This window comes from Heptranchias perlo, unplaced genomic scaffold, assembly GCF_035084215.1.
Source record: "Heptranchias perlo isolate sHepPer1 unplaced genomic scaffold, sHepPer1.hap1 HAP1_SCAFFOLD_672, whole genome shotgun sequence".
Taxonomy (NCBI): domain Eukaryota; kingdom Metazoa; phylum Chordata; class Chondrichthyes; order Hexanchiformes; family Hexanchidae; genus Heptranchias; species Heptranchias perlo.
The window spans coordinates 61317-85988 of record NW_027139701.1 but is presented as its reverse complement, the minus strand read 5'-3'; the positions used below and the strand labels follow the sequence as shown (position 1 = coordinate 85988).

The following is a 24672-nucleotide window of genomic DNA, read 5'->3' as shown; positions in this document are numbered from 1 at the left end:
CCGTCACCCTCCCGTCGGGGGGAGGTGTAGGGGGTCCGTCACCCTCCTGTCGGGGGGGAGGTGTAGGGGGTCCGTCACCCTCCTGTCGGGGGGAGGTGGAGGGGGTCCGTCACCCTCCCGTCGGGGGGGGAGGTGTCGGGGGTCCGTCACCCTCCTGTCGGGGGGAGGTGGAGGGGGTCCGTCACCCTCCCGTCGGGGGGGGAGGTGGAGGGGGTGCGTCACCCTCCCCGTCGGGGGGGGAGGTGGAGGGGGTCCGTCACCCTCCCGTCGGGGGGGGGAGGTGGAGGGGGTGCGTCACCCTCCCGTCGGGGGGGGAGGTGGAGGGGGTCCGTCACCCTCCCGTCGGGGGGGAGGTGGAGGGGGTCCGTCACCCTCCCGTCGGGGGGAGGTGTAGGGGGTCCGTCACCCTCCCGTCGGGGGGAGGTGTCGGGGGTCCGTCACCCTCCCGTCGGGGGGGAGGTGTCGGGGGTCCGTCACCCTCCTGTCGGGGGGGAGGTGTCGGGGGTCCATCACTCTCCCGTTGGGGGGGAGGTGTCGGGGGTCCGTCACCCTCCTGTCGGGGGGGAGGTGTCGGGGGTCCGTCACCCTCCCGTCGGGGGGAGGTGTAGGGGGTCCGTCACCCTCCCGTCGGGGGGGAGGTGGAGGGGGTCCGTCACCCTCCCGTCGGGGGGAGGTGTAGGGGGTCCGTCACCCTCCCGTCGGGGGGGAGGTGTAGGGGGTCCGTCACCCTCCCGTCGGGGGGGAGGTGGAGGGGGTCCGTCACCCTCCCGTCGGGGGAGAGGTGTAGGGGGTCCGTCACCCTCCCGTCGGGGGGAGGTGTAGGGGGTCCGTCACCCTCCCGTCGGGGGGGAGGTGTAGGGGGTCCGTCACCCTCCCGTCGGGGGGGAGGTGTAGGGGGTCCGTCACCCTCCCGTCGGGGGGAGGTGTAGGGGGTCCGTCACCCTCCCGTCGGGGGGAGGTGTCGGGGGTCCGTCACCCTCCCGTCGGGGGGAGGTGTCGGGGGTCCGTCACTCTCCCGTCGGGGGGGAGGTGGAGGGGGTCCGTCACCCTCCCGTCGGGGGGGAGGTGGAGGGGGTCCGTCACCCTCCTGTCGGGGGGGAGGTGGAGGGGGTCCGTCACCCTCCTGTCGGGGGGGAGGTGTCGGGGGTCCGTCACCCTCCCGTCGGGGGGAGGTGTCGGGGGTCCGTCACTCTCCCGTCGGGGGGGAGGTGTCGGGGGTCCGTCACCCTCCCGTCGGGGGGAGGTGTCGGGGGTCCGTCACTCTCCCGTCGGGGGGGGAGGTGTCGGGGGTCCGTCACCCTCCCGTCGGGGGGGAGGTGGAGGGGGTCCGTCACCCTCCCGTCGGGGGGGAGGTGGAGGGGGTCCGTCACCCTCCTGTCGGGGGGGGAGGTGGAGGGGGTCCGTCACCCTCCCGTCGGGGGGGAGGTGGAGGGGGTCCGTCACCCTCCCGTCGGGGGGGGAGGTGAGGGGATTATATCCGTCTGGTTCTCACCTGTTCCTTGTTCTGTGCCTTCTGCACGTAGTCCCGTCCGACCTTGATGCGTGGTGAGAGGATGGCGCGTGTGAACTCGGTCACATTCATGCCCAGCAGGTGGCACAGCTTCTGGGCGGCTGCAGGGGGGGGGGGGGGCGGGGGGAGAGGAGGGCAAAAGAACACGGGTGAGAACGAGGAGGGGGAGAGGGGAGCGGGTGACACACACACACACACACAGAGCGACTCGCACTCGTAGACGTGGAGATTGGGCAATGGAGGCGTGGAGAGGGAACGGAGGTAAGATTTCTAATCAGTGATAGTCCAACACTCAATGGTGTGAGACAAGGGGAGAGACACAGTGATAGTCCAACACTCAATGGTGTGAGACAAGGGGAGACACACAGTGATAGTCCAACACTCAATGGTGTGAGACAAGGGGAGAGACACAGTGATAGTCCAACACTCAATGGTGTGAGACAGGGGGAGAGACACAGTGATAGTCCAACACCCAATGGTGTGAGACAAGGGGAGAGAGACACAGTGATAGTCCAACACTCAATGGTGTGAGACAAGGGGAGAGACACAGTGATAGTCCAACACCCAATGGTGTGAGACAAGGGGAGAGACACAGTGATAGTCCAACACTCAATGGTGTGAGACAGGGGGAGACACACAGTGATAGTCCAACACTCAATGGTGTGAGACAGGGGGAGAGACACACAGTGATAGTCCAACACTCAATGGTGTGAGACAAGGGGAGAGACACAGTGATAGTCCAACACTCAATGGTGTGAGACAAGGGGAGAGACACACAGTGATAGTCCAACACTCAATGGTGTGAGACAAGGGGAGAGACACAGTGATAGTCCAACACTCAATGGTGTGAGACAAGGGGAGAGAGACACAGTGATAGTCCAACACTCAATGGTGTGAGACAAGGGAGAGAGACACAGTGATAGTCCAACACTCAATGGTGTGAGACAAGGGGAGAGACACACAGTGATAGTCCAACACTCAATGGTGTGAGACAGGGGGAGAGACACAGTGATAGTCCAACACTCAATGGTGTGAGACAGGGGGAGAGACACAGTGATAGTCCAACACTCAATGGTGTGAGACAAGGGGAGAGACACACAGTGATAGTCCAACACTCAATGGTGTGAGACAGGGGGAGAGACACAGTGATAGTCCAACACTCAATGGTGTGAGACAGGGGGAGAGACACAGTGATAGTCCAACACCCAATGGTGTGAGACAAGGGGAGAGACACAGTGATAGTCCAACACTCAATGGTGTGAGACAAGGGGAGAGACACACAGTGATAGTCCAACACTCAATGGTGTGAGACAGGGGGAGAGACACAGTGATAGTCCAACACTCAATGGTGTGAGACAGGGGGAGAGAGACACAGTGATAGTCCAACACTCAATGGTGTGAGACAAGGGGAGAGACACAGTGATAGTCCAACACCCAATGGTGTGAGACAAGGGGAGAGACACAGTGATAGTCCAACACTCAATGGTGTGAGACAGGGGAGAGAGACACAGTGATAGTCCAACACTCAATGGTGTGAGACAAGGGGAGAGACACAGTGATAGTCCAACACCCAATGGTGTGAGACAAGGGGAGAGACACAGTGATAGTCCAACACTCAATGGTGTGAGACAAGGGGAGAGACACAGTGATAGTCCAACACCCAATGGTGTGAGACAAGGGGAGAGACACAGTGATAGTCCAACACTCAATGGTGTGAGACAGGGGGAGAGAGACACAGTGATAGTCCAACACTCAATGGTGTGAGACAAGGGGAGAGACACACAGTGATAGTCCAACACCCAATGGTGTGAGACAAGGGGAGAGACACAGTGATAGTCCAACACCCAATGGTGTGAGACAGGGGGAGAGACACAGTGATAGTCCAACACGGAATGGTGTGAGACAAGGGGAGAGACACACAGTGATAGTCCAACACTCAATGGTGTGAGACAAGGGGAGAGACACACAGTGATAGTCCAACACTCAATGGTGTGAGACAGGGGGAGAGACACAGTGATAGTCCAACACTCAATGGTGTGAGACAAGGGGAGAGACACAGTGATAGTCCAACACTCAATGGTGTGAGACAAGGGGAGAGACACAGTGATAGTCCAACACTCAATGGTGTGAGACAAGGGGAGAGACACACAGTGATAGTCCAACACCCAATGGTGTGAGACAAGGGGAGAGACACAGTGATAGTCCAACACTCAATGGTGTGAGACAAGGGGAGAGACACAGTGATAGTCCAACACTCAATGGTGTGAGACAAGGGGAGAGACACACAGTGATAGTCCAACACTCAATGGTGTGAGACAGGGGGAGAGACACACAGTGATAGTCCAACACTCAATGGTGTGAGACAAGGGGAGAGAGACACAGTGATAGTCCAACACTCAATGGTGTGAGACAGGGGGAGAGACACAGTGATAGTCCAACACTCAATGGTGTGAGACAAGGGGAGAGACACAGTGATAGTCCAACACTCAATGGTGTGAGACAAGGGGAGAGACACAGTGATAGTCCAACACTCAATGGTGTGAGACAAGGGGAGAGACACACAGTGATAGTCCAACACGGAATGGTGTGAGACAAGGGGAGAGACACACAGTGATAGTCCAACACTCAATGGTGTGAGACAAGGGGAGAGACACACAGTGATAGTCCAACACTCAATGGTGTGAGACAAGGGGAGAGACACACAGTGATAGTCCAACACTCAATGGTGTGAGACAGGGGGAGAGACACAGTGATAGTCCAACACTCAATGGTGTGAGACAGGGGGAGAGAGACACAGTGATAGTCCAACACTCAATGGTGTGAGACAAGGGGAGAGACACAGTGATAGTCCAACACCCAATGGTGTGAGACAAGGGGAGAGACACAGTGATAGTCCAACACTCAATGGTGTGAGACAGGGGGAGAGAGACACAGTGATAGTCCAACACTCAATGGTGTGAGACAAGGGGAGAGACACAGTGATAGTCCAACACCCAATGGTGTGAGACAAGGGGAGAGACACAGTGATAGTCCAACACTCAATGGTGTGAGACAAGGGGAGAGACACAGTGATAGTCCAACACCCAATGGTGTGAGACAAGGGGAGAGACACAGTGATAGTCCAACACTCAATGGTGTGAGACAGGGGGAGAGAGACACAGTGATAGTCCAACACTCAATGGTGTGAGACAAGGGGAGAGACACACAGTGATAGTCCAACACCCAATGGTGTGAGACAAGGGGAGAGACACAGTGATAGTCCAACACCCAATGGTGTGAGACAGGGGGAGAGACACAGTGATAGTCCAACACTCAATGGTGTGAGACAAGGGGAGAGACACAGTGATAGTCCAACACCCAATGGTGTGAGACAAGGGGAGAGACACACAGTGATAGTCCAACACTCAATGGTGTGAGACAGGGGGAGAGACACACAGTGATAGTCCAACACCCAATGGTGTGAGACAAGGGGAGAGACACAGTGATAGTCCAACACGGAATGGTGTGAGACAAGGGGAGAGACACACAGTGATAGTCCAACACTCAATGGTGTGAGACAAGGGGAGAGACACACAGTGATAGTCCAACACCCAATGGTGTGAGACAAGGGGAGAGACACAGTGATAGTCCAACACCCAATGGTGTGAGACAAGGGGAGAGACACAGTGATAGTCCAACACTCAATGGTGTGAGACAAGGGGAGAGACACAGTGATAGTCCAACACTCAATGGTGTGAGACAAGGGGAGAGACACACAGTGATAGTCCAACACTCAATGGTGTGAGACAAGGGGAGAGACACACAGTGATAGTCCAACACTCAATGGTGTGAGACAAGGGGGAGAGACACAGTGATAGTCCAACACTCAATGGTGTGAGACAAGGGGAGAGACACAGTGATAGTCCAACACTCAATGGTGTGAGACAAGGGGAGAGACACACAGTGATAGTCCAACACTCAATGGTGTGAGACAGGGGGAGAGACACACAGTGATAGTCCAACACTCAATGGTGTGAGACAAGGGGAGAGACACAGTGATAGTCCAACACTCAATGGTGTGAGACAAGGGGAGAGAACACAGTGATAGTCCAACACTCAATGGTGTGAGACAAGGGGAGAGACACAGTGATAGTCCAACACCCAATGGTGTGAGACAAGGGGAGAGACACAGTGATAGTCCAACACCCAATGGTGTGAGACAGGGGGAGAGACACACAGTGATAGTCCAACACCCAATGGTGTGAGACAAGGGGAGAGACACAGTGATAGTCCAACACCCAATGGTGTGAGACAAGGGGAGAGACACACAGTGATAGTCCAACACCCAATGGTGTGAGACAAGGGGAGAGAGACACACAGTGATAGTCCAACACTCAATGGTGTGAGACAAGGGGAGAGACACACAGTGATAGTCCAACACTCAATGGTGTGAGACAAGGGGAGAGACACACAGTGATAGTCCAACACTCAATGGTGTGAGACAAGGGGAGAGACACACAGTGATAGTCCAACACTCAATGGTGTGAGACAAGGGGAGAGAGACACACAGTGATAGTCCAACACTCAATGGTGTGAGACAAGGGGAGAGACACAGTGATAGTCCAACACTCAATGGTGTGAGACAAGGGGAGAGACACAGTGATAGTCCAACACTCAATGGTGTGAGACAAGGGGAGAGACACACAGTGATAGTCCAACACTCAATGGTGTGAGACAGGGGGAGAGACACACAGTGATAGTCCAACACTCAATGGTGTGAGACAAGGGGAGAGACACACAGTGATAGTCCAACACTCAATGGTGTGAGACAGGGGGAGAGACACACAGTGATAGTCCAACACCCAATGGTGTGAGACAAGGGGAGAGACACAGTGATAGTCCAACACTCAATGGTGTGAGACAAGGGGAGAGACACAGTGATAGTCCAACACTCAATGGTGTGAGACAAGGGGAGAGACACAGTGATAGTCCAACACTCAATGGTGTGAGACAGGGGGAGAGACACAGTGATAGTCCAACACCCAATGGTGTGAGACAAGGGGAGAGACACAGTGATAGTCCAACACCCAATGGTGTGAGACAAGGGGAGAGACACACAGTGATAGTCCAACACTCAATGGTGTGAGACAAGGGGAGAGAGACACAGTGATAGTCCAACACTCAATGGTGTGAGACAAGGGGAGAGAGACACACAGTGATAGTCCAACACCCAATGGTGTGAGACAAGGGGAGAGACACACAGTGATAGTCCAACACTCAATGGTGTGAGACAAGGGGAGAGACACAGTGATAGTCCAACACTCAATGGTGTGAGACAAGGGGAGAGACACAGTGATAGTCCAACACTCAATGGTGTGAGACAGGGGGAGAGACACAGTGATAGTCCAACACTCAATGGTGTGAGACAGGGGGAGAGACACACAGTGATAGTCCAACACCCAATGGTGTGAGACAGGGGGAGAGACACAGTGATAGTCCAACACCCAATGGTGTGAGACAAGGGGAGAGACAGACAGTGATAGTCCAACACCCAATGGTGTGAGACAAGGGGAGAGACACACAGTGATAGTCCAACACTCAATGGTGTGAGACAAGGGGAGAGAGACACAGTGATAGTCCAACACTCAATGGTGTGAGACAAGGGGAGAGACACACAGTGATAGTCCAACACCCAATGGTGTGAGACAAGGGGAGAGACACACAGTGATAGTCCAACACCCAATGGTGTGAGACAAGGGGAGAGACACACAGTGATAGTCCAACACTCAATGGTGTGAGACAAGGGGGGAGACACAGTGATAGTCCAACACTCAATGGTGTGAGACAGGGGGAGAGACACAGTGATAGTCCAACACTCAATGGTGTGAGACAAGGGGAGAGACACACAGTGATAGTCCAACACTCAATGGTGTGAGACAGGGGGAGACACAGTGATAGTCCAACACTCAATGGTGTGAGACAGGGGGAGAGACACAGTGATAGTCCAACACTCAATGGTGTGAGACAAGGGGAGAGACACACAGTGATAGTCCAACACTCAATGGTGTGAGACAAGGGGAGAGACACACAGTGATAGTCCAACACTCAATGGTGTGAGACAGGGGGAGACACAGTGATAGTCCAACACTCAATGGTGTGAGACAAGGGGAGAGACACAGTGATAGTCCAACACCCAATGGTGTGAGACAAGGGAAGAGAGACACACAGTGATAGTCCAACACTCAATGGTGTGAGACAAGGGGAGAAACACAGTGATAGTCCAACACTCAATGGTGTGAGACAAGGGGAGAGACACAGTGATAGTCCAACACCCAATGGTGTGAGACAAGGGGAGAGACACAGTGATAGTCCAACACCCAATGGTGTGAGACAGGGGGAGAGACACACAGTGATAGTCCAACACCCAATGGTGTGAGACAAGGGGAGAGACACAGTGATAGTCCAACACCCAATGGTGTGAGACAAGGGGAGAGACACACAGTGATAGTCCAACACCCAATGGTGTGAGACAAGGGGAGAGAGACACACAGTGATAGTCCAACACTCAATGGTGTGAGACAAGGGGAGAGACACACAGTGATAGTCCAACACTCAATGGTGTGAGACAAGGGGAGAGACACACAGTGATAGTCCAACACTCAATGGTGTGAGACAAGGGGAGAGACACACAGTGATAGTCCAACACTCAATGGTGTGAGACAAGGGGAGAGAGACACACAGTGATAGTCCAACACTCAATGGTGTGAGACAAGGGGAGAGACACAGTGATAGTCCAACACTCAATGGTGTGAGACAAGGGGAGAGACACAGTGATAGTCCAACACTCAATGGTGTGAGACAAGGGGAGAGACACACAGTGATAGTCCAACACTCAATGGTGTGAGACAGGGGGAGAGACACACAGTGATAGTCCAACACTCAATGGTGTGAGACAAGGGGAGAGACACACAGTGATAGTCCAACACTCAATGGTGTGAGACAGGGGGAGAGACACACAGTGATAGTCCAACACCCAATGGTGTGAGACAAGGGGAGAGACACAGTGATAGTCCAACACTCAATGGTGTGAGACAAGGGGAGAGACACAGTGATAGTCCAACACTCAATGGTGTGAGACAAGGGGAGAGACACAGTGATAGTCCAACACTCAATGGTGTGAGACAGGGGGAGAGACACAGTGATAGTCCAACACCCAATGGTGTGAGACAAGGGGAGAGACACAGTGATAGTCCAACACCCAATGGTGTGAGACAAGGGGAGAGACACACAGTGATAGTCCAACACTCAATGGTGTGAGACAAGGGGAGAGAGACACAGTGATAGTCCAACACTCAATGGTGTGAGACAAGGGGAGAGAGACACACAGTGATAGTCCAACACCCAATGGTGTGAGACAAGGGGAGAGACACACAGTGATAGTCCAACACTCAATGGTGTGAGACAAGGGGAGAGACACAGTGATAGTCCAACACTCAATGGTGTGAGACAAGGGGAGAGACACAGTGATAGTCCAACACTCAATGGTGTGAGACAGGGGGAGAGACACAGTGATAGTCCAACACTCAATGGTGTGAGACAGGGGGAGAGACACACAGTGATAGTCCAACACCCAATGGTGTGAGACAGGGGGAGAGACACAGTGATAGTCCAACACCCAATGGTGTGAGACAAGGGGAGAGACAGACAGTGATAGTCCAACACCCAATGGTGTGAGACAAGGGGAGAGACACACAGTGATAGTCCAACACTCAATGGTGTGAGACAAGGGGAGAGAGACACAGTGATAGTCCAACACTCAATGGTGTGAGACAAGGGGAGAGACACACAGTGATAGTCCAACACCCAATGGTGTGAGACAAGGGGAGAGACACACAGTGATAGTCCAACACCCAATGGTGTGAGACAAGGGGAGAGACACACAGTGATAGTCCAACACTCAATGGTGTGAGACAAGGGGGGAGACACAGTGATAGTCCAACACTCAATGGTGTGAGACAGGGGGAGAGACACAGTGATAGTCCAACACTCAATGGTGTGAGACAAGGGGAGAGACACACAGTGATAGTCCAACACTCAATGGTGTGAGACAGGGGGAGACACAGTGATAGTCCAACACTCAATGGTGTGAGACAGGGGGAGAGACACAGTGATAGTCCAACACTCAATGGTGTGAGACAAGGGGAGAGACACACAGTGATAGTCCAACACTCAATGGTGTGAGACAAGGGGAGAGACACACAGTGATAGTCCAACACTCAATGGTGTGAGACAGGGGGAGACACAGTGATAGTCCAACACTCAATGGTGTGAGACAAGGGGAGAGACACAGTGATAGTCCAACACCCAATGGTGTGAGACAAGGGAAGAGAGACACACAGTGATAGTCCAACACTCAATGGTGTGAGACAGGGGGAGACACAGTGATAGTCCAACACTCAATGGTGTGAGACAAGGGGAGAGACACAGTGATAGTCCAACACTCAATGGTGTGAGACAAGGGGAGAGACACAGTGATAGTCCAACACTCAATGGTGTGAGACAAGGGGAGAGACACAGTGATAGTCCAACACCCAATGGTGTGAGACAAGGGAAGAGAGACACACAGTGATAGTCCAACACCCAATGGTGTGAGACAAGGGGAGAGACACAGTGATAGTCCAACACCCAATGGTGTGAGACAAGGGGAGAGAGACACAGTGATAGTCCAACACTCAATGGTGTGAGACAAGGGGAGAGAGACACAGTGATAGTCCAACACCCAATGGTGTGAGACAAGGGGAGAGAGACACAGTGATAGTCCAACACCCAATGGTGTGAGACAAGGGGAGAGACACACAGTGATAGTCCAACACTCAATGGTGTGAGACAAGGGGAGAGACACACAGTGATAGTCCAACACTCAATGGTGTGAGACAAGGGGAGAGACACACAGTGATAGTCCAACACTCAATGGTGTGAGACAGGGGGAGAGACACAGTGATAGTCCAACACTCAATGGTGTGAGACAAGGGGAGAGACACACAGTGATAGTCCAACACTCAATGGTGTGAGACAAGGGGAGAGACACAGTGATAGTCCAACACTCAATGGTGTGAGACAAGGGGAGAGACACAGTGATAGTCCAACACTCAATGGTGTGAGACAGGGGGAGAGACACAGTGATAGTCCAACACTCAATGGTGTGAGACAAGGGGAGAGACACAGTGATAGTCCAACACTCAATGGTGTGAGACAAGGGGAGAGACACACAGTGATAGTCCAACACTCAATGGTGTGAGACAAGGGGAGAGACACACAGTGATAGTCCAACACCCAATGGTGTGAGACAGGGGGAGAGACACACAGTGATAGTCCAACACCCAATGGTGTGAGACAAGGGGAGAGACACAGTGATAGTCCAACACTCAATGGTGTGAGACAAGGGGAGAGACACAGTGACAGTCCAACACTCAATGGTGTGAGACAAGGGGAGAGACACAGTGATAGTCCAACACGCAATGGTGTGAGACAAGGGGAGAGACACAGTGATAGTCCAACACTCAATGGTGTGAGACAAGGGGAGAGACACAGTGACAGTCCAACACTCAATGGTGTGAGACAGGGGGAGAGACACACAGTGATAGTCCAACACTCAATGGTGTGAGACAAGGGGAGAGACACAGTGATAGTCCAACACCCAATGGTGTGAGACAGGGGGAGAGACACAGTGATAGTCCAACACCCAATGGTGTGAGACAAGGGGAGAGAGACACAGTGATAGTACAACACTCAATGGTGTGAGACAAGGGGAGAGACACACAGTGATAGTCCAACACTCAATGGTGTGAGACAAGGGGAGAGACACACAGTGATAGTCCAACACTCAATGGTGTGAGACAAGGGGAGAGACACACAGTGATAGTCCAACACTCAATGGTGTGAGACAAGGGGAGAGACACACAGTGATAGTCCAACACTCAATGGTGTGAGACAAGGGGAGAGACACAGTGATAGTCCAACACTCAATGGTGTGAGACAAGGGGAGAGACACACAGTGATAGTCCAACACTCAATGGTGTGAGACAAGGGGAGAGACACAGTGATAGTCCAACACCCAATGGTGTGAGACAGGGGGAGAGACACAGTGATAGTCCAACACCCAATGGTGTGAGACAAGGGGAGAGAGACACAGTGATAGTACAACACTCAATGGTGTCAGACAAGGGGAGAGAGACACAGTGATAGTCCAACACTCAATGGTGTGAGACAAGGGGAGAGACACACAGTGATAGTCCAACACTCAATGGTGTGAGACAAGGGGAGAGACACACAGTGATAGTCCAACACTCAATGGTGTGAGACAAGGGGAGAGACACAGTGATAGTCCAACACTCAATGGTGTGAGACAAGGGGAGAGACACACAGTGATAGTCCAACACTCAATGGTGTGAGACAAGGGGAGAGACACAGTGATAGTCCAACACCCAATGGTGTGAGACAGGGGGAGAGACACAGTGATAGTCCAACACCCAATGGTGTGAGACAAGGGGAGAGAGACACAGTGATAGTACAACACTCAATGGTGTCAGACAAGGGGAGAGAGACACAGTGATAGTCCAACACTCAATGGTGTGAGACAAGGGGAGAGAGACACACAGTGATAGTCCAACACTCAATGGTGTGAGACAAGGGGAGAGAGACACAGTGATAGTCCAACACGCAATGGTGTGAGACAAGGGGAGAGAGACACAGTGATAGTCCAACACTCAATGGTGTGAGACAGGGGGAGAGACACAGTGATAGTCCAACACCCAATGGTGTGAGACAAGGGGAGAGAGACACACAGTGATTGTCCAACACTCAATGGTGTGAGACAAGGGGAGAGAGACACAGTGATAGTCCAACACGCAATGGTGTGAGACAAGGGGAGAGAGACACAGTGATAGTCCAACACTCAATGGTGTGAGACAAGGGGAGAGACACAGTGATAGTCCAACACCCAATGGTGTGAGACAAGGGGAGAGACACAGTGATAGTCCAACACTCAATGGTGTGAGACAAGGGGAGAGACACAGTGATAGTCCTACACTCAATGGTGTGAGATAAGGGGAGAGACACAGTGATAGTCCAACACTCAATGGTGTGAGACAAGGGGAGAGACACACAGTGATAGTCCAACACGCAATGGTGTGAGACAGGGGGAGAGACACACAGTGATAGTCCAACACTCAATGGTGTGAGACAAGGGGAGAGACACACAGTGATAGTCCAACACTCAATGGTGTGAGACAAGGGGAGAGAGACACAGTGATAGTCCAACACTCAATGGTGTGAGACAAGGGGAGACACACAGTGATAGTCCAACACTCAATGGTGTGAGACAAGGGGAGAGAGACACACAGTGATAGTCCAACACGCAATGGTGTGAGACAAGGGGAGAGACACACAGTGATAGTCCAACACTCAATGGTGTGAGACAGGGGGAGAGAGACACAGTGATAGTCCAACACCCAATGGTGTGAGACAAGGGGAGAGACACACAGTGATAGTCCAACACTCAATGGTGTGAGACAGGGGGAGAGACACAGTGATAGTCCAACACCCAATGGTGTGAGACAAGGGGAGAGACACACAGTGATAGTCCAACACTCAATGGTGTGAGACAAGGGGAGAGACACACAGTGATAGTCCAACACTCAATGGTGTGAGACAAGGGGAGAGACACACAGTGATAGTCCAACACTCAATGGTGTGAGACAAGGGGAGAGACACACAGTGATAGTCCAACACTCAATGGTGTGAGACAAGGGGAGAGACACACAGTGATAGTCCAACACTCAATGGTGTGAGACAGGGGGAGAGACACAGTGATAGTCCAACACTCAATGGTGTGAGACAAGGGGAGAGACACACAGTGATAGTCCAACACTCAATGGTGTGAGACAAGGGGAGAGAGACACAGTGATAGTCCAACACCCAATGGTGTGAGACAAGGGGAGAGACACAGTGATAGTCCAACACCCAATGGTGTGAGACAAGGGGAGAGACACACAGTGATAGTCCAACACCCAATGGTGTGAGACAAGGGGAGAGACACAGTGATAGTCCAACACTCAATGGTGTGAGACAGGGGGAGAGACACACAGTGATAGTCCAACACCCAATGGTGTGAGACAAGGGGAGAGACACACAGTGATAGTCCAACACGCAATGGTGTGAGACAAGGGGAGAGACACAGTGATAGTCCAACACCCAATGGTGTGAGACAAGGGGAGAGACACACAGTGATAGTCCAACACTCAATGGTGTGAGACAAGGGGAGAGACACACAGTGATAGTCCAACACCCAATGGTGTGAGACAAGGGGAGAGACACACAGTGATAGTCCAACACTCAATGGTGTGAGACAAGGGAAGAGAGACACACAGTGATAGTCCAACACTTAATGGTGTGAGACAAGGGGAGAGACACAGTGATAGTCCAACACCCAATGGTGTGAGACAAGGGGAGAGACACACAGTGATAGTCCAACACTCAATGGTGTGAGACAAGGGGAGAGACACACAGTGATCGTCCAACACCCAATGGTGTGAGACAAGGGGAGAGACACACAGTGATAGTCCAACACGGAATGGTGTGAGACAAGGGGAGAGACACAGTGATAGTCCAACACTCAATGGTGTGAGACAAGGGGAGAGACACACAATGATAGTCCAACACTCAATGGTGTGAGACAAGGGGAGAGACACACAGTGATCGTCCAACACCCAATGGTGTGAGACAAGGGGAGAGACACACAGTGATAGTCCAACACGGAATGGTGTGAGACAAGGGGAGAGACACAGTGATAGTCCAACACTCAATGGTGTGAGTCAAGGGGAGAGACACACAATGATAGACCTTCACCAACATCATGGGACAAAGTGTTCCCATGACGTCCCACCACCCAGGAAGGCAGAATGTTAGCTTGCGGTACCTGTATTCTCCGGCATCGTGGCCTGGTCGGTGTTTCTCTCCTTCTTGAAGGTGATATTCCCGAACTGCATCACAGCAGACACCAGCCGCAGCATTGCTTTGTAAATGAGTGAGAGAGAGAGAGAGAGAGAGAGATAGAAAAAGAGAGAGAACCAGGTCAGCAGGCAGGCTTCGGGGCAACAACTACAAGGAAAAACTGAATGTTCAGGGGATCGGAGAAGCTTTTTGATAAATAGAAACCAAGGGAATGGATCAAAATTCCATCAGTCGATGTGCAGGTTCATTTATGTCGTCGGTGGCTTTTTACCCTCTGAACATCGCACATCTTAGTTCTCTGCAGCCTTCAAAGTCTCGGTAAATCCCCAACACAGTCCGAATGACACCAGGCTATTGACATCAGTTCTATATCGACCGGGCTTGTATTCCCTCGAGTGCAGAGGATTGAGGGGTGATCTAATCGAGGTGTTTGAGATGATTAAAGGATTCGATTGGGTCGATGGAGAGAAACTATTTCCACTGGCGGGGGGAGTCCAGAAGAAGGAGGGAGGGGGGGGCCATCACTTTAAAATTAAAATTCAGGGGGTGATGTCAGGAAGCATTTCTTCACACAAAAGAGTGGAAATCTGGAACTCTCTCCCCCCGAAAAAAGCTGTTGAGGCTGGGGGTCAATTGAAAATTTCAAAACTGTGATTGATAGATTTCCGTTAGATCAGGGTATTAAGGATTACGGAATCAAGGCGGGTTGCTGGAGTTAACATACAGATCAGCCATGATCTAATTGAATAGCAGGACAGGCCCGAGGGGCTGAATGGGCCTCCTCCTGTTCTTATAGTAACAAGCTCGAGGGGCTGAATGGGCCTCCTCCTGTTCCTATAGTAACAGGCTCGAGGGGGCTGAATGGGCCTCCTCCTGTTCCTATAGTAACAGCCTCGAGGGGCTGAATGGGCCTCCTCCTGTTCCTATAGTAACAGGCCCGAGGGGCTGAATGGGCCTCCTCCTGTTCCTATAGTAACAGCCTCGAGGGGCTGAATGGGCCTCCTCCTGTTCCTATAGTAACAGGCTCGAGGGGCTGAACGGGTCTCCTCCTGTTCCTATAGTAACAGGCTCGAGGGGGCTGAATGGCCTCCTCCTGTCTCTGTGGACATCCGATATATATTTCTTATCTCTGTTTGTGGTGGGTTAATGAGGTAGACTCCCGTACTCCTTGCAGAAGGAATCTTTAATGGATGGAGCTGTATTTTAAAAGCTGACTGTAGCCATTCCCTCTGGTCGATGTCCACACACAGCAGATCCCTCCAGTGTACAGCTGGGCACGTACCTGTGATCTCTTCGGGGGAGAAGCCCATGATGCGCATGGCCTCCAGCGTCTCCTGGAAGTTGTCCTTGTCCTGCTGCCCCGGGATGGGGATGTAGCCGTTCGACATGAACTTGTAGTTATTGAAGGGCTCCAGCAGAAGGTCAGCTGAGGTGGGAAGGAGCAAAATTACTAACTTTCCACACACACAGAGAATGTCAGGCCGCTGGTCAGATATTTTGGTGGGGCGGTGGGGGAGGGGGCGGGCGGGAGCGGGAGGGAACGGGCGGGGCGCGCGCGAGGGGGAGAGTGGGAGAGAGCGCGTGAGCGCTAAAGAGAAGCGGAACAGCAGTACCCACTGGCTATTCATTGGCCAGAGATTTCGAGGGATGGGTAAAGCTACCTGTCGTTGAAAGCGTCCACTGGGAGCGGTGGGTGATTAAAACTGATCTACGCGAGGAAACACCGGCAAACATCAACACTCTCTCCCCGGGACACCGTCCCCCCTTCAAATATCAACAATCTGGGACTCGCTGCGCACCGCCCCACAGATTAGCAACATCGTCATCTCCTGAGGACTTGTCCCTGAGCAAATGACATATTCTCATAGTCTCTTTCCCTCACCCCTACCTCCTGCCCCCATCCCATCCCAGATATCAACAAATCCCACAGGACCTCCCTTCCCGCGATCAACGCACTCCTGGGAGAAGATGGTGAGGGACGGGTGTGTGCGTTTGAGAACCCGGGATCTCTGCCCATCACCACCGGGCGTCTCTCAGAAACCCCTCGGTTACATCGAACGCACTGCACAGGGAACATTGAGTTTCTCCTGAATTTCTTCTTGTCATGGAGTGTGGGCCTGGATTATGGGGCTCGAGTCCTAGAGTATATCCATCTACCTCCGACAGTGCAGCACTCCCTCAGTACTGGCACCGGGGAGTGTGGGCCTGGATTATGGGGCTCGAGTCCTAGAGTATATCCATCTCCCTCCGACAGTGCAGCACTCCCTCAGTACTGGGACCGGGGAGTGTGGGCCTGGATTATGGGGCTCGAGTCCTAGAGTATATCCATCTCCCTCCGACAGTGCAGCACTCCCTCAGTACTGGGACCGGGGAGTGTGGGCCTGGATTATGGGGCTCGAGTCCTAGAGTATATCCATCTCCCTCCGACAGTGCAGCACTCCCTCAGTACTGGGACCGGGGAGTGTGGGCCTGGATTATGGGGCTCGAGTCCTGGAGTATATCCATCTCCCTCCGACAGTGCAGCACTCCCTCAGTACTGGGACCGGGGAGTGTGGGCCTGGATTATGGGGCTCGAGTCCTAGAGTATATCCATCTCCCTCCGACAGTGCAGCACTCCCTCAGTACTGGGACCGGGGAGTGTGGGCCTGGATTATGGGGCTCGAGTCCTAGAGTATATCCATCTACCTCCGACAGTGCAGCACTCCCTCAGTACTGGGACCGGGGAGTGTGGGCCTGGATTATAGGGCTCGAGTCCTAGAGTATATCCATCTCCCTCCGACAGTGCAGCACTCCCTCAGTACTGGGACCGGGGAGTGTGGGCCTGGATTATGGGGCTCGAGTCCTAGAGTATATCCATCTCCCTCCGACAGTGCGGCACTCCCTCAGTACTGGGACCGGGGAGTGTGGGCCTGGATTATGGGGCTCGAGTCCTAGAGTATATCCATCTCCCTCCGACAGTGCGGCGCTCCCTCAGTACTGGCACCGGGGAGTGTGGGCCTGGATTATGGGGCTCGAGTCCTAGAGTATATCCATCTCCCTCCGACAGTGCAGCACTCCCTCAGTACTGGGACCGGGGAGTGTGGGCCTGGATTATGGGGCTCGAGTCCCAGAGTATATCCATCTACCTCCGACAGTGCAGCACTCCCTCAGTACTGGGACCGGGGAGTGTGGGCCTGGATTATGGGGCTCAAGTCCTAGAGTATATCCATCTACCTCCGACAGTGCAGCACTCCCTCAGTACTGGGACCGGGGAGTGTGGGCCTGGATTATGGGGCTCGAGTCCTAGAGTATATCCATCTACCTCCGACAGTGCAGCACTCCCTCAGTACTGGGACCGGGGGAGTGTGGGCCTGGATTATGGGGCTCGAGTCCTAGAGTATATCCATCTCCCTCCGACAGTGCAGCACTCCCTCAGCACTGGGACCGGGGAGTGTGGGCCTGGATTATGGGGCTCGAGTCCTAGAGTATATCCATCTACCTCCGACAGTGCAGCACTCCCTCAGTACTGGGACCGGGGAGTGTGGGCCTGGGTTATGGGGCTCGAGTCCCAGAGTATATCCATCTACCTCCGACAGTGCAGCACTCCCTCAGTACTGGGACCAGGGAGTGTGGGCCTGGATTATGGGGCTCGAGTCCTAGAGTATATCCATCTCCCTCCGACAGTGCGGCACTCCCTCAGTACTGGCACCGGGGAGTGTGGGCCTGGATTATGGGGCTCGAGTCCTAGAGTATATCCATCTACCTCCGACAGTGCAGCACTCCCTCAGTACTGGGACCGGGGAGTGTGGGCCTGGATTATGGGGCTCGAGTCCTAGAGTATATCCATCTCCCTCCGACAGTGCAGCACTCCCTCAGTACTGGGACCGGGGAGTGTGGGCCTGGGTTATGGGGCTCGAGTCCTAGAGTATATCCATCTACCTCCGACAGTGCAGCACTCCCTCAGTACTGGGACCGGGGAGCGTGGGCCTGGATTATGGGGCTCGAGTCCTAGAGTATATCCATCTACCTCCGACAGTGCAGCACTCCCTCAGTACTGGCACCGGGGGAGTGTGGGCCTGGATTATGGGGCTCGAGTCCTAGAGTATATCCATCTCCCTCCGACAGTGCAGCACTCCCTCAGTACTGGGACCGGGGAGTGTGGGCCTGGGTTATGGGGCTCGAGTCCTAGAGTATATCCATCTACCTCCGACAGTGCAGCACTCCCTCAGTACTGGCACCGGGGAGTGTGGGCCTGGATTATGGGGCTCGAGTCCTAGAGTATATCCATCTACCTCCGACAGTGCAGCACTCCCTCAGTACTGGGACCGGGGAGTGTGGGCCTGGGTTATGGGGCTCGAGTCCTAGAGTATATCCATCTACCTCCGACAGTGCAGCACTCCCTCAGTACTGGGACCGGGGAGTGTGGGCCTGGATTATGGGGCTCGAGTCCTAGAGTATATCCATCTACCTCCGACAGTGCAGCACTCCCTCAGTACTGACACCGGGGAGTGTGGGCCTGGATTATGGGGCTCGAGTCCTAGAGTATATCCATCTACCTCCGACAGTGCAGCACTCCCTCAGTCCTGGGACCGGGGAGTGTGGGCCTGGATTATGGGGCTCGAGTCCTAGAGTATATCCATCTCCCTCCGACAGTGCGGCACTCCCTCAGTACTGGGACCGGGGAGTGTGGGCCTGGATTATGGGGCTCGAGTCCTAGAGTATATCCATCTACCTCCGACAGTGCGGCACTCCCTCAGTACTGGGACCGGGGAGTGTGGGCCTGGATTATGGGGCTCGAGTCCTAGAGTATATCCATCTACCTCCGACAGTGCGGCACTCCCTCAGTACTGGCACCGGGGAGTGTGGGCCTGGATTATGGGGCTCGAGTCCTAGAGTATATCCATCTCCCTCCGACAGTGCAGCACTCCCTCAGTACTGGGACCGGGGAGTGTGGGCCTGGATTATGGGGCTCAAGTCCTAGAGTATATCCATCTACCTCCGACAGTGCAGCACTCCCTCAGTACTGGGACCGGGGAGTGTGGGCCTGGATTATGGGGCTCGAGTCCGAGAGTATATCCATCTACCTCCGACAGTGCAGCACTCCCTCAGTACTGGCACCGGGGAGTGTGGGCCTGGATTATGGGGCTTGAGTCCTAGAGTATATCCATCTCCCTCCGACAGTGCGGCACTCCCTCAGTACTGGCACCGGGGAGTGTGGGCCTGGATTATGGGGCTCGAGTCCTAGAGTATATCCATCTACCTCCGACAGTGCAGCACTCCCTCAGTACTGGCACCGGGGAGTGTGGGCCTGGATTATGGGGCTCGAGTCCTAGAGTATATCCATCTACCTCCGACAGTGCAGCACTCCCTCAGTACTGGCACCGGGGAGTGTGGGCCTGGATTATGGGGCTCGAGTCCTAGAGTATATCCATCTACCTCCGACAGTGCAGCACTCCCTCAGTACTGGCACCGGGGAGTGTGGGCCTGGATTATGGGGCTCGAGTCCGAGAGTATATCCATCTACCTCCGACAGTGCAGCACTCCCTCAGTACTGGGACCGGGGAGTGTGGGCCTGGATTATGGGGCTCGAGTCCTAGAGTATATCCATCTACCTCCGACAGTGCAGCACTCCCTCAGTACTGGGACCGGGGAGTGTGGGCCTGGATTATAGGGCTCGAGTCCTAGAGTATATCCATCTCCCTCCGACAGTGCAGCACTCCCTCAGTACTGGGACCGGGGAGTGTGGGCCTGGATTATGGGGCTCGAGTCCTAGAGTATATCCATCTCCCTCCGACAGTGCGGCACTCCCTCAGTACTGGGACCGGGGAGTGTGGGCCTGGATTATGGGGCTCGAGTCCTAGAGTATATCCATCTCCCTCCGACAGTGCGGCGCTCCCTCAGTACTGGCACCGGGGAGTGTGGGCCTGGATTATGGGGCTCGAGTCCTAGAGTATATCCATCTCCCTCCGACAGTGCAGCACTCCCTCAGTACTGGGAGCGGGGAGTGTGGGCCTGGATTATGGGGCTTGAGTCCTAGAGTATATCCATCTACCTCCGACAGTGCGGCACTCCCTCAGTACTGGCACCGGGGAGTGTGGGCCTGGATTATGGGGCTCGAGTCCTAGAGTATATCCATCTACCTCCGACAGTGCAGCACTCCCTCAGTACTGGCACCGGGGAGTGTGGGCCTGGATTATGGGGCTCGAGTCCTAGAGTATATCCATCTACCTCCGACAGTGCAGCACTCCCTCAGTACTGGCACCGGGGAGTGTGGGCCTGGATTATGGGGCTCGAGTCCTAGAGTATATCCATCTACCTCCGACAGTGCAGCACTCCCTCAGTACTGGCACCGGGGAGTGTGGGCCTGGATTATGGGGCTCGAGTCCTAGAGTATATCCATCTACCTCCGACAGTGCAGCACTCCCTCAGTACTGGGACCGGGGAGTGTGGGCCTGGATTATGGGGCTCGAGTCCTAGAGTATATCCATCTACCTCCGACAGTGCAGCACTCCCTCAGTACTGGGACCGGGGAGTGTGGGCCTGGATTATAGGGCTCGAGTCCTAGAGTATATCCATCTCCCTCCGACAGTGCAGCACTCCCTCAGTACTGGGACCGGGGAGTGTGGGCCTGGATTATGGGGCTCGAGTCCTAGAGTATATCCATCTCCCTCCAACAGTGCGGCACTCCCTCAGTACTGGGACCGGGGAGTGTGGGCCTGGATTATGGGGCTCGAGTCCTAGAGTATATCCATCTCCCTCCGACAGTGCGGCGCTCCCTCAGTACTGGCACCGGGGAGTGTGGGCCTGGATTATGGGGCTCGAGTCCTAGAGTATATCCATCTCCCTCCGACAGTGCAGCACTCCCTCAGTACTGGGACCGGGGAGTGTGGGCCTGGATTATGGGGCTCAAGTCCTAGAGTATATCCATCTACCTCCGACAGTGCAGCACTCCCTCAGTACTGGGACCGGGGAGTGTGGGCCTGGATTATGGGGCTCGAGTCCTAGAGTATATCCATCTACCTCCGACAGTGCAGCACTCCCTCAGTACTGGGACCGGGGGAGTGTGGGCCTGGATTATGGGGCTCGAGTCCTAGAGTATATCCATCTACCTCCGACAGTGCAGCACTCCCTCAGTACTGGGACCGGGGAGTGTGGGCCTGGATTATGGGGCTCGAGTCCTAGAGTATATCCATCTACCTCCGACAGTGCGGCACTCCCTCAGTACTGGGACCGGGGAGTGTGGGCCTGGATTATGGGGCTCGAGTCCTAGAGTATATCCATCTCCCTCCGACAGTGCAGCACTCCCTCAGTACTGGGACCGGGGAGTGTGGGCCTGGGTTATGGGGCTCGAGTCCCAGAGTATATCCATCTACCTCCGACAGTGCAGCACTCCCTCAGTACTGGGACCAGGGAGTGTGGGCCTGGATTATGGGGCTCGAGTCCTAGAGTATATCCATCTCCCTCCGACAGTGCGGCACTCCCTCAGTACTGGCACCGGGGAGTGTGGGCCTGGATTATGGGGCTCGAGTCCTAGAGTATATCCATCTACCTCCGACAGTGCAGCACTCCCTCAGTACTGGGACCGGGGAGTGTGGGCCTGGATTATGGGGCTCGAGTCCTAGAGTATATCCATCTCCCTCCGACAGTGCAGCACTCCCTCAGTACTGGGACCGGGGAGTGTGGGCCTGGGTTATGGGGCTCGAGTCCTAGAGTATATCCATCTACCTCCGACAGTGCAGCACTCCCTCAGTACTGGGACCGGGGAGCGTGGGCCTGGATTATGGGGCTCGAGTCCTAGAGTATATCCATCTACCTCCGACAGTGCAGCACTCCCTCAGTACTGGCACCGGGGGAGTGTGGGCCTGGATTATGGGGCTCGAGTCCTAGAGTATATCCATCTCCCTCCGACAGTGCAGCACTCCCTCAGTACTGGGACCGGGGAGTGTGGGCCTGGGTTATGGGGCTCGAGTCCTAGAGTATATCCATCTACCTCCGACAGTGCAGCACTCCCTCAGTACTGGCACCGGGGAGTGTGGGCCTGGATTATGGGGCTCGAGTCCTAGAGTATATCCATCTACCTCCGACAGTGCAGCACTCCCTCAGTACTGGGACCGGGGAGTGTGGGCCTGGGTTATGGGGCTCGAGTCCTAGAGTATATCCATCTACCTCCGACAGTGCGGCACTCCCTCAGTACTGGGACCGGGGAGTGTGGGCCTGGATTATGGGGCTCGAGTCCTAGAGTATATCCATCTACCTCCGACAGTGCGGCACTCCCTCAGTACTGGCACCGGGGAGTGTGGGCCTGGATTATGGGGCTCGAGTCCTAGAGTATATCCATCTCCCTCCGACAGTGCAGCACTCCCTCAGTACTGGGACCGGGGAGTGTGGGCCTGGATTATGGGGCTCAAGTCCTAGAGTATATCCATCTACCTCCGACAGTGCAGCACTCCCTCAGTACTGGGACCGGGGAGTGTGGGCCTGGATTATGGGGCTCGAGTCCTAGAGTATATCCATCTACCTCCGACAGTGCAGCACTCCCTCAGTACTGGGACCGGGGGAGTGTGGGCCTGGATTATGGGGCTCGAGTCCTAGAGTATATCCATCTCCCTCCGACAGTGCAGCACTCCCTCAGTACTGGGACCGGGGAGTGTGGGCCTGGATTATGGGGCTCGAGTCCTAGAGTATATCCATCTCCCTCCGACAGTGCGGCACTCCCTCAGTACTGGGACCGGGGAGCGTGGGGCTGGATTATGGGGCTCGAGTCCTAGAGTATATCCATCTACCTCCGACAGTGCAGCACTCCCTCAGTACTGGGACCGGGGAGTGTGGGCCTGGGTTATGGGGCTCGAGTCCCAGAGTATATCCATCTACCTCCGACAGTGCAGCACTCCCTCGGTACTGGGACCAGGGAGTGTGGGCCTGGATTATGGGGCTCGAGTCCTAGAGTATATCCATCTACCTCCGACAGTGCAGCACTCCCTCAGTACTGGCACCGGGGGAGTGTGGGCCTGGATTATGGGGCTCGAGTCCTAGAGTATATCCATCTCCCTCCGACAGTGCAGCACTCCCTCAGTACTGGGACCGGGGAGTGTGGGCCTGGGTTATGGGGCTCGAGTCCTAGAGTATATCCATCTACCTCCGACAGTGCAGCACTCCCTCAGTACTGGCACCGGGGAGTGTGGGCCTGGATTATGGGGCTCGAGTCCTAGAGTATATCCATCTACCTCCGACAGTGCAGCACTCCCTCAGTACTGGGACCGGGGAGTGTGGGCCTGGGTTATGGGGCTCGAGTCCTAGAGTATATCCATCTACCTCCGACAGTGCAGCACTCCCTCAGTACTGGGACCGGGGAGTGTGGGCCTGGATTATGGGGCTCGAGTCCTAGAGTATATCCATCTACCTCCGACAGTGCAGCACTCCCTCAGTACTGGCACCGGGGAGTGTGGGCCTGGATTATGGGGCTCGAGTCCTAGAGTATATCCATCTACCTCCGACAGTGCAGCACTTCCTCAGTCCTGGGACCGGGGAGTGTGGGCCTGGATTATGGGGCTCGAGTCCTAGAGTATATCCATCTCCCTCCGACAGTGCGGCACTCCCTCAGTACTGGGACCGGGGAGTGTGGGGCTGGATTATGGGGCTCGAGTCCTAGAGTATATCCATCTCCCTCCGACAGTGCAGCACTCCCTCAGTACTGGGACCGGGGAGTGTGGGCCTGGATTATGGGGCTCGAGTCCTAGAGTATATCCATCTCCCTCCGACAGTGCAGCACTCCCTCAGTACTGGGACCGGGGAGTGTGGGCCTGGATTATGGGGCTCGAGTCCTAGAGTATATCCATCTACCTCCGACAGTGCGGCACTCCCTCAGTACTGGCACCGGGGAGTGTGGGCCTGGATTATGGGGCTCGAGTCCTAGAGTATATCCATCTCCCTCCGACAGTGCAGCACTCCCTCAGTACTGGGACCGGGGAGTGTGGGCCTGGATTATGGGGCTCAAGTCCTAGAGTATATCCATCTACCTCCGACAGTGCAGCACTCCCTCAGTACTGGGACCGGGGAGTGTGGGCCTGGATTATGGGGCTCGAGTCCTAGAGTATATCCATCTACCTCCGACAGTGCAGCACTCCCTCAGTACTGGGACCGGGGGAGTGTGGGCCTGGATTATGGGGCTCGAGTCCTAGAGTATATCCATCTCC

General features: G+C 54.7%; 1 protein-coding gene across 1 annotated transcript in view; it reads right to left on the bottom strand.

Moving 5' to 3' along the window:
- The window catches only part of LOC137318232 (myosin-10-like), a gene marked incomplete at its 3' end in the record, with an annotated part of 97089 nt that overhangs the window by 25051 nt on the left and 47366 nt on the right, over positions 1-24672 (bottom strand). Inside the window, exons 8-10 of the mRNA XM_067981162.1 lie at positions 15783-15926; positions 14466-14561; positions 1493-1611 (exon numbers count right to left, since the gene is read on the bottom strand). Coding sequence (XP_067837263.1) covers positions 1493-1611; positions 14466-14561; positions 15783-15926 — 359 coding nt within the window. The remainder of the gene's footprint in view (positions 1-1492; positions 1612-14465; positions 14562-15782; positions 15927-24672) is intronic.